Below are 12,490 nucleotides of genomic sequence, written 5' to 3'. Positions count from 1 at the left end.
TGATTTTAATTAGGAATGCACTGAATCCACTATTTTGGATTTGGCCAAACCCCAGAATCCTTTGCGAAAGATTTGGCTGAATACCGAACCAAATCTGAATTTGCAAATTAGGTGTGGAAAGGGGAAAACATTTTTTACTTCCTTGCTATTTCCCTCCTCGCCCCTAAATTTGCATATGCAAATTCAGATTCGGTTCGGTATTCAGCCAAATCTTTCGCAAAGGATTCTGGGGTTTGGCCAAATCCAAAATAGTGGTGCATTCCTAATTAAAATCCCCAGACATCATGTCTCTCTACATGCAGAATTTGATTCGGTCGCGTAGAAGGATTCCGCCAAATCCTGCTGAAAAAGGCCGAATCCTGGATTCGGTGCATCTCTAATTTTAATAGAGTGAGCTCTAATACATCTGCTAGGAAAGGAGCCCCCCTATAAGATATATTGGATGTAACTGTCAGTGAATATCTGACACCCAACTGCTGCATGAAGAGAGAATGAAGAGAAACAGATGCTGAGAGAGGGATAGTGAAGATAAACTGGATTATTTCAGAAACAGAACAGAATATTTAATTGATTGTATTTAGAAAGTTTCTTATTTCAGTATGAGGAAGTTGATATTAAATTTTCATTTTCACGATTAGAGCGATCTCAACATATATTGGTAAAACAGACTCTGGCTATTAGGGGCCCTACAATGAATTACCCGTGGGGCCCAGTCACAAGTAATGACATAGGAGAACTCAGACTTTATTGCATGTGGCGCCCCCTAGTGATACCAGTGGCAACTCCCTGCAGAAATAACTCTCCCCTTTCCCCGTTTCTTCTGACAGATTGAGTCGCACAAGTTGAGTTTCCGGGAGAACGCCAAAGCCAAGACGGACCACGGAGCGGAAATCGTGTACAAGTCCCCCGGCCACTCCGGGGAAACCTCCCCCCGCCGACTCAGCAACGTCTCCTCTTCCGGCAGCATCAACATGAGCAACTCCCCGCAACTCTCCACCCTGGCCGACCAAGTCTCCGCCTCCCTCGCCAAACAGGGCTTGTGAATCGCTTCCCCAACCGGGGAGGGAGGAGAGATGGAGGTGGGGGGGGGATTGAAACTAGATAAAAAGGGGGGAAAAACCCAAAATATGTTATACAATAGAAAAAAAAACTAAAAAATTATACAATAGAAAAAAAAAACCACAACAATTTTGATAATGAAATTCTCCTCTCGCTTGCTTATTTATTAACCCCCCTGACCCCCATGTATAGATGGGCCTCTCCGACTGGCACGTGGGCTCACACTAGTCTCATGGCTACAGAGGCAAATGATACATTGGGGCTCATTTATAAACACTGGGCAGTAACCCTTAGCAACCAATCAGTGATTAGTTTTTTTTCAGTTGATCCCTGAAAGCAATCGGATTGGTTTTCTGAACAGGATAATAAGCCCCAGTTTTCTAAACAGGATATTGAACCCCAGTTTTCTGAACAGGGTATTGAACCCCAGTTTTCTGAACGGGATATTGGACCCCAGTTTTCTGAACAGGGTATTGAACCCCAGTTTTCTGAACGGGATATTGAACCCCAGTTTTCTGAACGGGATATTGAACCCCAGTTTTCTAAACAGGATAATGAGCCCCAGTTTTCTGAACAGGATATTGAACCCCAGTTTTCTGAACAGGATAACGAGCCCCAGTTATCTCAACAGGATAACGAACCCCAGTTATCTCAACAGAATAACGAACCCCAGTTATCTGAACAGGATTAGGAACCCCAGTTTTCTGAATAGGCTAACGAGCCCCAGTTTTTTGAACAGGATAACGAACCCCAGTTATCTGAACAGGATAACGAACCCCAGTTTTCTGAACAGGATAACGAACCCCAGTTTTCTGAACGAGATAATGAACCCCAGTTTTCTGAACAAGATAATGAACCCCAGTTTTCTGAACGAGATAATGAACCCCAGTTTTCTGAACGAGATAATGAACCCCAGTTTTCTGAACAGGATGAGCCGCAGTTTTCTGAACAGGATAAGGAACCCCAGAAAGAATGGAAACCCCTCTCTACCCTGCACTCTTCCTTTATTGAGTGGGAGAGAGAGGGGGGACGGTTACCCCTCTGCCAGTATTGGGGGGCACATCTAGGCGCATGGTATAAATAAACCCCTCTGCACGTCTTCTCCCCCCCCATAAAAGCCGACTCCCCACCCCAACGTCCCACTCACTCTCTGAACTTTGTGTGAATTTCAACATAAATTAAGGAAATGGCCGTGGCTGCTTCTTTTATTTGCCAATGTTTCCCGGCCCCCCATTAACTTTTTATTTCAGTATTACCTCCCCCCCCTTCCATTGCTGCCATTGATACTCAGATCCCCTAATCGACCCCCCTAGGATATATTCTCCCCCTTCCCTCTGCCTTGTGTCTGTGACTGTCCATATTCTGTGTCGTGTCTGAGCAGCTGCTTCACACGGTCTGTTGTTCAAGTGGATTTGGAAATAAATTAATTAATACAAACGACAGGAGGGTGCGGAGTCTTTCTTGGTATCAGGGGGCAGTTACCCAGCATTCCTTGCACTTCACCTGCCCATTCATTCGCCACCTCATATGTTCTACATTATCCCTTATAATACATGAGTGATACTCAAGAGTTCCCTGTATAACTCAGCCTGCAGCCTTGTGCCTTTATATGGTCACAGAACAACCCCTCAGTGACTTCTAATATCCTTATCATTTACAGTAGGGGGTACATTATCCCTTATAATACATGAGTGATACTCAGAGTTCCCTGTATAACTCAGCCTGCAGCCTTGTGCCTTTATATGGTCACAGAACAACCCCTCAGTGACTTCTAATATCCTTATCATTTACAGTAGGGGGTACATTATCCCTTATAATACATGAGTGATACTCAGAGTTCCCTGTATAACTCAGCCTGAAGCCTTGTGCCTTTATATGGTCACAGAACAACCCCTCAGTGACTTCTAATATCCTTATCATTTACAGTAGGGGTACATTATCTCTTATAATACATGAGTGATACTCAGAGTTCCCTGTATAACTCAGCCTGCAGCCTTGTGCCTTTATATGGTCACAGAACCCCTCAGTGACTTCTAATATCCTTATCATTTACAGTAGGGGGTACATTATCCCTTATAATACATGAGTGATACTCAGAGTTCCCTGTATAACTCAGCCTGAAGCCTTGTGCCTTTATATGGTCACAGAACAACCCCTCAGTGACTTCTAATATCCTTATCATTTACAGTAGGGGGTACATTATCCCTTATAATACATGAGTGATACTCAGAGTTCCCTGTATAACTCAGCCTGCAGCCTTGTGCCTTTATATGGTCACAGAACAACCCCTCAGTGACTTCTAATATCCTTATCATTTACAGTAGGGGTACATTATCTCTTATAATACATGAGTGATACTCAGAGTTCCCTGTATAACTCAGCCTGCAGCCTTGTGCCTTTATATGGTCACAGAACAACACCTCAGTGACTTCTAATATCCTTATCATTTACAGTAGGGGGTACATTATCCCTTATAATACATGAGTGATACTCAGAGTTCCCTGTATAACTCAGCCTGCAGCCTTGTGCCTTTATATGGTCACAGAACAACCCCTCAGTGACTTCTAATATCCTTATCATTTACAGTAGGGGGTACATTATCCCTTATAATACATGAGTGATACTCAGAGTTCCCTGTATAACTCAGCCTGAAGCCTTGTGCCTTTATATGGTCACAGAACAACCCCTCAGTGACTTCTAATATCCTTATCATTTACAGTAGGGGGTACATTATCCCTTATAATACATGAGTGATACTCAGAGTTCCCTGTATAACTCAGCCTGCAGCCTTGTGCCTTTATATGGTCACAGAACAACCCCTCAGTGACTTCTAATATCCTTATCATTTACAGTAGGGGGTACATTATCCCTTATAATACATGAGTGATACTCAGAGTTCCCTGTATAACTCAGCCTGAAGCCTTGTGCCTTTATATGGTCACAGAACAACCCCTCAGTGACTTCTAATATCCTTATCATTTACAGTAGGGGGTACATTATCCCTTATAATACATGAGTGATACTCAGAGTTCCCTGTATAACTCAGCCTGCAGCCTTGTGCCTTTATATGGTCACAGAACAACCCCTCAGTGACTTCTAATATCCTTATCATTTACAGTAGGGGGTACATTATCCCTTATAATACATGAGTGATACTCAGAGTTCCCTGTATAACTCAGCCTGAAGCCTTGTGCCTTTATATGGTCACAGAACAACCCCTCAGTGACTTCTAATATCCTTATCATTTACAGTAGGGGGTACATTATCCCTTATAATACATGAGTGATACTCAGAGTTCCCTGTATAACTCAGCCTGCAGCCTTGTGCCTTTATATGGTCACAGAACAACCCCTCAGTGACTTCTAATATCCTTATCATTTACAGTAGGGGTACATTATCTCTTATAATACATGAGTGATACTCAGAGTTCCCTGTATAACTCAGCCTGCAGCCTTGTGCCTTTATATGGTCACAGAACAACACCTCAGTGACTTCTAATATCCTTATCATTTACAGTAGGGGGTACATTATCCCTTATAATACATGAGTGATACTCAGAGTTCCCTGTATAACTCAGCCTGCAGCCTTGTGCCTTTATATGGTCACAGAACAACCCCTCAGTGACTTCTAATATCCTTATCATTTACAGTAGGGGGTACATTATCCCTTATAATACATGAGTGATACTCAGAGTTCCCTGTATAACTCAGCCTGAAGCCTTGTGCCTTTATATGGTCACAGAACAACCCCTCAGTGACTTCTAATATCCTTATCATTTACAGTAGGGGGTACATTATCCCTTATAATACATGAGTGATACTCAGAGTTCCCTGTATAACTCAGCCTGCAGCCTTGTGCCTTTATATGGTCACAGAACAACCCCTCAGTGACTTCTAATATCCTTATCATTTACAGTAGGGGGTACATTATCCCTTATAATACATGAGTGATACTCAGAGTTCCCTGTATAACTCAGCCTGAAGCCTTGTGCCTTTATATGGTCACAGAACAACCCCTCAGTGACTTCTAATATCCTTATCATTTACAGTAGGGGGTACATTATCCCTTATAATACATGAGTGATACTCAGAGTTCCCTGTATAACTCAGCCTGCAGCCTTGTGCCTTTATATGGTCACAGAACAACCCCTCAGTGACTTCTAATATCCTTATCATTTACAGTAGGGGGTAGATAATAATCCAGGAGTGATGGAGTTCTCAGTAGATGGTCACACATAGAAGAAGCAATGGAATTTGACAGGTCAGACAAGAGACAGTGTTTAACTGGTTTATTATTTAAGTTTTTTTTGGCTTTTTTCCCTTTTTTTCATCTTTTTCTCCAGCACTTTAGCCCAGTGCTTATTTTTTTTTTTCCAACAGGATAAACACATTAAACAAAGAAAAGATTACTCTGAAAACAACAAAAACGCATCGTTTCCCCCCCCCCCATTTCCCGCGTATACAACCCAGTAACCGGCGCCCGTTCCGCCGTCCAGAAAAATAAACCAAAATAGGCAAAAAAATAAAGCGAATAAAAAGTTATTTACAAAATACAATTCTTTACCGATCTCCTTTGTACAAAGCTAAAAGTTCTCTCGCCGGGGGGGTTCAAGGTGAATTTCTTGCTGGAGAACTGAAGCCGTTAATTAATGCTCAAAGACTGGGGGGAATTAAAAGGTGTTTAACCCGTTAAGTGCCAAGGAGCCTTTGATTGGCACAGAGAGTAAAAGAAAAACAAATGAAAATCAGGATAAAGACATAAAACGTGTAGAACTGAATTGTAAGGGGTGTAAACTCGGGGGGGGAGGGGTGTTTATTCTCAGTTACGCACTCGCATTCATACACAGTGCAAGAAGTCGGGGGTCTACTTGGAAAGACGGGGGGCACAATGTCAGTCTGTTGCCACATTATGGGGGGGAAACAACAACAGCCAATCAGGAGCTGGAATTCAGATTCCCAGGCAGCCAATTGCATTTAGGAGAGATCAAGGGGGATCTTTGCCTGATTGGGTCACTCAATAATCAAAAGAGGGGATCAAATCGGCAGTTTTCATTGGCCTGTGAATGACCGGCTTAAAGGACCAGTAATATCAAATTTCCTCTTCCGAAAAGGTGATGATCCATCATGCGCTGCTCGATTTCTCCTGCCTGGCTCTCTCCTATAAGGTAGACAGGGAGGAGAAATCGAGCGCCGCACGATGGATCGCCCAATCGCTCTCTGAAGAGGAGATTCGGTTAAGTTATTTCTTAATAAAGACTTTGAGATTTTAAAATGTCATTCGTCTTGGTGTTTTTTGTATGTGAACGACTTTTTTTATTTATTTTTTTGATGTTACTGGTCCTTTAAGGTTTCTGATTGGCTGAAAAGCTGAAGGCGGGGGGCAGGGTTTCCAAAGCAACAGAAGGAAGCTGATTATTTTTAGGAAGGGGCATGGAGGGAATTCACTAAATGATTATTCAGGATGAGGAATAGGAAACGGAAAGTAATGGGACTTTATAGAGGAAACAGAACAGACAGACAAAGGGTGATCAGGAAGAGAATCGCTAGTTTCTGCTGTTGATGATTGTGAGCTCTGTAAACAAGTCCCGTCTCCCCACTGAACACTAAGTGCTTAATTAACATGACGTCTAATTGTAGGATAGAAGAAAGGGGAGGGGTCTAAATGAACATACCAGCGGGGCGGGTCTCTCCTCTCTCAGCCAATAGAAACAGAGAAAGAATCAACATGATCGGCTTTACAAACTGCCAGCCCTGCCTTGTGCCCAAGTTGCACCCAGAGAAGAGCAGTTTCCGCGCCCCCCCATCTCGGAATAAAAAAACAAAGCAAAAAAAAAAAAAAAAAATTCCCCTAAATTCTTTGAATTCACTAAAAATTGTGAAAATGGTGCTCACTCTTCCGGGGATCAAGTTTGAATATCAAACAGTTGGATTTTTTTTTTTTTTGGAGCCAAATAGTCTGTTGTCGGGGGCATCGCTCTCCTCTCTCTCTATCTGTGAAGAGGTCGGGGTCTTGAGACAGGACAGGGGGGAGAGGACGGGGGGTCGTCGGGGTCTTTGGCGGTTCTAGAGCTGCAGGAGGGACGGCGCGGGGGGCGGGGTCCTCCCCAGTCTGTGGGCTCACAAGGTCCTGCCAGTTCCCGCTTGGGGCTGTAGGAAAGGGGGAAGTTTCTCCGTTCCCACGGTTGCACCGCCTACGAGAGAGACGACAGTCAGATAGAAACTCATATATATATATATATATATATATATATATATATATATATATATATATATACACACATACATATATATACACACACACCCCCCCCCCCCCGGGCTACTTTCCCTTTCTGCATCGCTCCAGTATCTGGTTGCAAGGGCCACTTACCCCAGAAACCAAATTGGAATCCTAATTTGCATATGCTAATTAGGGGAGGAGGAAATCTTGTGACTTTTTGTCACAAAACAAGTAAAAAATGGTTTCCCTTCCCACCCCTAATTTGCATATGCAAATTAGGATTCGGATTCAGTTTGGTATTCGGCCGAATCTTTCGCAAAGGATCGGCTGAATCCAAAATAGTGGATTCGGTGCATCCTTATACTTTTAGTATGTTATAGAATGGCCAATTCTGAGCAAATTCATTATTTTCAACAGTTTTTTTAATTATTCTACTCTCTTTCCAGCTTTCAAATGGGGGGGGGGGGTCACTGACCCCACCTTAAAAACATATTCTCTGTAAGACTGCACATTTATTGTTACTTTTTATTACTCCTCTTTCTATTCAGGCCTCTCCTATTCATATTCCAGTCTCTTATTCAGATCCATGCATGGTTGCTAGGGGAATTTGGACCCTAGCAACTAGATGGTTGAAACTGCAAGCTGCAGAATAAAAAGCTAAATAACTCAAAAACCACAAATAATAAAAAATGAAAACCAATTGCAAATTGTCTCAGAATATCCCTCTTTGCAAGCATCATACTCAACAAACAGTTAATTTAAAGGTAAACAACCCCTTTAACTCCTTTAAACCCTCCACTTAGGTTTATGACACAAAACTCACCATCTCCTCGCGTCCGGAGTCAGACACGGAGCTGTGGGTCTCTTCTGAGAGGAGGCGGGAGGTCTCTCGGGAGGTGGGGGTGGGAGGAGCTGAGAGGACGTCGGGGCTGAGAGGGGAGAAGTCGGGGAGGGCTTGCCAACTGCCTGTGTCAGGGGATGAGGGTTGGGGGGTGAGGGGCCGAGGACCAGCAGAAGGGGTGACGGAGCTTTCGGATGTTCTGTGGGTCCTGAGAGGAAAATGTATTATATCAATTAAAGGACAAGAGAAACATAGTAAAGTTATTTATTTGGAACTCTGCTATAGAAATAAAAGGAATGGTGAGAGTGAAAGCTCCAGTAAGGTAAATACGTCTCCTGGAATTCCACCTGTCGCCAGCAGAGGGCGCAGTGCATTGAGTCTGATTCAAACGGATCCTGTTAGGATGTCGTTTTTATTTCTAAATGACACTGCAAATAATTCACTGTACAATATAAAATGTCATTCCTGAACCAGCAAGTGTATTTAGTTGTAATATTGGTGTGTAGGTGCATCTCAGGTCATTTTGCCTGGTCATGTGATTTCAGAAAGAGCCAGCACTTTAGGATGGAACTGCTTTCTGGCAGGTGTTGTTTCTCCTACTCAATGTAACTGAATGTGTCTCAGTGGGACCTGGATTTTACTATTGAGTGCTGTTCTTAGATCTACCAGGCAGCTGTTATCTTGTGTTAGGGAGCTGTTATCTGGTTACCTTCCCATTGTTCTGTTGTTAGGCTGCTGGGGGGGGGGGGGGATATCACTCCAACTTGTGCAGCAGTAAAGAGTAACGGACGTTTACCAGAGCACAAGTCACATGACTGAGGGCAGCTGGGAAACTGACAATATGTCTAGCCCCATGTCAGATTTCAAAATGAAATATAAAAAAAATCTTTTCAGAAACTGATTTCAGTGCAGAATTCTGCTGGAGCAGCACTATTAACGGATGTGTTTTGAAAAAAAAATAAAAAATTTTTTGCCATGACAATATCCCGTTAAGATCCCTAGAGAATAGAAACAGATTGCCGGATCTGTTTGCTCCAGAATCAAACAACAGCCACACTACTCAACTATGTGATTAAGCAGCAGTAGAGACATATCGTTTTTTATTATTATTATTTATTATTATTATTTATTAAAAGGCAGTGACAGAGATGTCTCTTACCGGCTTCCACGGCGCTGGGGAGGGACACTGCTCTGCCATCTCAAGCGCTCCTGTTCTTCACACACTGCGTGCAACGAGGAGAAGGCAGCGTCTGAGAGATCCTCCAGCTGAGAGGAAGGGGAGAAAATTGGTGCCATTAGTTCTAAAAAAACCTACTATATAATAAATATAAATCATAGAGGGATTATTAAATAATAAAAAAAGAATAATATCCGCCAGCTCACCTCCTCCGGATCTTCCTCATTATTTGGGGTAACAGGAGTGATGTGAACCACACGCCAGCTGCAAGAGAGGCAGGGAGGGGTTAATATAGAGATACATAATATTAGAGAGAGATATTAGTGCATGTGATGGGTAAGAGTCGGGGTATAAGGCTTCACAGTACCTGGGTGTGAGGATCTCCTTGTACTGCAGTTTCTCTACTCTTGTTGTTGCAGCCACAGACATGGGGATGACAATGTTGTTTATGTCATAGGAGCTTTCAGTTCTGCGGCGCCGGGAGACCTGTTAGAATAAAACAGCAATGTAAGTGGAGACCAGAGCTGGAAGTGGAGTTTAGGGCATGTGACCCCCATACGGACTGTTTTGTTCTTCTCATGCCCACGGCTGTGGCCTCTATATGTCACCCCTATAACAAAGGTCCGATGGAACTGCCCGTGCACCTACAGTGTAACAGAAGATACTCACCGCAGAGGCAGAATAGGAAGAGATTGGCCCCTCAGATGATGCAGAAAGCTGGCGGATGAGAGGGGGCACAGGATTGACTGCTATAGGGCTGCTGACTGATACATCCACTTGCTGTGCTCCTGCTGGGCATAAATGAAAATTATTAAAAATACTGAAAGCGGAGTGGGTGCCTTGTATAAGTGGGGGTGCCTGGTATAAGTGGGTGCTCCCTGTAACATTCAGCCAGCCACTTACCATTTCTGTCTGGCACTCCCAGCTGCCGTCTCTTGACATGAGGAGCAGAGGTTGGGACCGAGGGATCGGGCCTGGAGAGGAGGGATCTGTCAATCTTCAGAGTGCGGAGGGGGGGTTCCAAGTGCTGTTTGGGAGGGAGATCAGCAGGTCGATGGTGAGAGACTCCTGGTTGGGAAAACAGATGAAGACTGTTAAACAAACCTAGGATAATGGATAAGTAAGAATCAGAAAACTATAAGGTTGAAAGTGGAGACTCAAGTCTGTGCAGCTTGAACACGTGGGCAGTCTGAGGATGGAATAGTACAGTATCTGCTGCTGAACTACTACTCCCAGGAATCCATGACAGCAAAAGACAGAGAGATGATGAAGTTTCTGGTGAAAAGGATGACTTTTCCCACTCAGAACACTTTGGATTTTGTGACGCGAGAATGGGGAATGAGAGGACAGGGAATGGGAGGACAGGGAATGGAGAAAGTGCTTAGGAAAAAGCAAACACTTACTGTGCACATTAGGAGTCCCCTGTAATCGGTCCCCACGTGGGGGCTCAGGAGTAGATTGGAGCTGGTTGAGAGGCCGCAGTTTTAGCTTCTTTATGGACTTGCTCCTGTCTTGTTTGTGAGAGCGGAGAAGAGAAAGGAGACGTAGGCTTGCGGGGATATCTAAGAGCGGAAAGAGAATTGCAGAAGGATGGAAAGGTTCAATCTTTTATAAAAACCAATAGGATTTCAGTGTTGGGATAGGAGTCTAAAGGACCCGAGAGTCCCCCAGGCAATAGTATAACATCTGCTCTTATGGCTACCAGACAGGGCAATCAATCTGAAAGTAGCCGTGTCTCTGAGCCAATATTGGTGCCAACACTAAACAAACAGCAGCACAACTGCAAGAGATCTGCATTGCTACAATGAGACACTGTGAGCAAGACTGAACCTTGGGGAGAATCATAACCATTAGCAGCAACTTACCATGTGGGAAAGATAAGACGGGGTGAACTGATGGATCCAGCAGTGCCAGACGCTCAGCCAGGGGGTCACTGTATTGGAATTGAGAGGAGGGCGCAGGGAGACTGGCACACATAACACAGGATGAGGAAACCTCACAGACATGCGGGGCGACCCTCTGAACCTGAAGCACGAGAGTAAGAGAGAGAGAACAAGATATTAAATGTATGCCCTGCTCGTAACCCCATTAGTGATCTTACAATTCCTGGTCGGATCCCTTTAATAAATCTATAGTCTGGCTACCTAGTTGCTTTAGACAACAGCAATTAAAGGGGTCGTTCACCTTCCAACACTTTTTCAGTTTAGTTGGTTTCAGATACTTCACCAGAAATAAAGAATTTTTATACTTACTTTCTATTTTCAAAAAAAAAAAACAGGAGGGGTGGGGTTGCGACTCTTGAACTGTTTTAAATTGATACATCTAGTTGAAATATTTGAGCAGAATCCCTGTTTCATTAAAGGCAGCTGTTCGAACTGATACAGTTGTTGCTAATATACCCAAGAAAAAAATGTATCAACTCACGTAGCCACAAAATATATCCAATTGTAACAGTTCAGATGCTGCCAGATCAATATGCTGCTCGACTGAGACGCCAGAGACAAGAACATTAAACATAAAACTTCCATTTTTAAAAAAAGAAAAAAAGGAAAGCAATAGAAAAAAGTTTTTATTTCTAGTGAACAATCCAAAAACAGCTAAACTGAAAAAAGTATTTGGAAGGTGAAACAGCTTCTTGGTCTACATTTCCTCCTTTGCTCTGTACAAGGGAAGTGGTTTACCAACTAAAGCCAAAATACAGCCATTAAAATGTCTGCGAAAACAATGGAACTTATTGACTCGTTGGTAACCAGGTTATACCTCTTATTCACTTCATGTATAGAAACCTACACTTGCCCAATCCCCTCTCCATGTTGCCCAGGTTCAGCCCTCTCACCTTCTTGTTAAGCGGCATCAGTCGGTCAGGCCTCACAATCCTCCTCCGCTTGCAGCCGACTAGAGGCCTGGCCCTGGCACACACACACGTGGCATCTGGGAGAGGTGACAAAGGCTTACTGGGTGTCAGCTCTTGGGGGTCTGAGCCAGGCCGAGGGGGCAATACGGGAGGAAGCCTTTGAAAAATAAAGAATATACAGTGTGAGACGAGAGAACACCAAAAAAGCAGGTTACATGCAAATAAAACCTAAGCATAAAGAGCGACACTCTCAACCCACATCTTTTTAACATTTAAATGGAAATGATTCAATCTGTTCCACATTTTATATGTTTTCCCTTCTTGATTGGTGCTTTACAACACT

The 12,490-nt window shown here is 43.5% G+C and overlaps 2 protein-coding genes across 10 annotated transcripts in view; one reads left to right on the top strand and one right to left on the bottom strand.

The window, feature by feature from the left end:
• The window catches only part of mapt.L (microtubule associated protein tau L homeolog), a 45,611-nt gene extending 43,112 nt beyond the window's left edge, over positions 1 to 2,499 (top strand). For 6 of the 7 annotated variants that reach the window (XM_018234164.2, XM_018234159.2, XM_018234160.2 and 3 more), the window contains one exon: positions 828 to 2,499. In XM_018234164.2, coding sequence (XP_018089653.1) covers positions 828 to 832 — 5 coding nt within the window. In that variant the 3' untranslated portion in view covers positions 833 to 2,499. 7 annotated transcript variants of the gene reach the window in all.
• A 2,833-nt stretch (positions 2,500 to 5,332) lies between these two features.
• The window catches only part of LOC108700853 (KAT8 regulatory NSL complex subunit 1), a 32,586-nt gene continuing 25,428 nt past the window's right edge, over positions 5,333 to 12,490 (bottom strand). For 2 of the 3 annotated variants that reach the window (XM_018234852.2, XM_018234851.2), the window contains exons 6-15: positions 12,130 to 12,304; positions 11,159 to 11,318; positions 10,697 to 10,855; positions 10,197 to 10,361; positions 9,963 to 10,084; positions 9,661 to 9,779; positions 9,500 to 9,557; positions 9,276 to 9,382; positions 8,099 to 8,324; positions 5,333 to 7,249 (exon numbers count right to left, since the gene is read on the bottom strand). In XM_018234852.2, coding sequence (XP_018090341.1) covers positions 7,046 to 7,249; positions 8,099 to 8,324; positions 9,276 to 9,382; positions 9,500 to 9,557; positions 9,661 to 9,779; positions 9,963 to 10,084; positions 10,197 to 10,361; positions 10,697 to 10,855; positions 11,159 to 11,318; positions 12,130 to 12,304 — 1,495 coding nt within the window. In that variant the 3' untranslated portion in view covers positions 5,333 to 7,045. The remainder of the gene's footprint in view (positions 7,250 to 8,098; positions 8,325 to 9,275; positions 9,383 to 9,499; positions 9,558 to 9,660; positions 9,780 to 9,962; positions 10,085 to 10,196; positions 10,362 to 10,696; positions 10,856 to 11,158; positions 11,319 to 12,129; positions 12,305 to 12,490) is intronic. The other variant, XM_018234855.2, reaches the window with a different exon arrangement.

This window comes from Xenopus laevis, chromosome 9_10L (assembly GCF_017654675.1).
Source record: "Xenopus laevis strain J_2021 chromosome 9_10L, Xenopus_laevis_v10.1, whole genome shotgun sequence".
Taxonomy (NCBI): domain Eukaryota; kingdom Metazoa; phylum Chordata; class Amphibia; order Anura; family Pipidae; genus Xenopus; species Xenopus laevis.
This window is presented reverse-complemented; position numbering and strand designations above follow the sequence as displayed.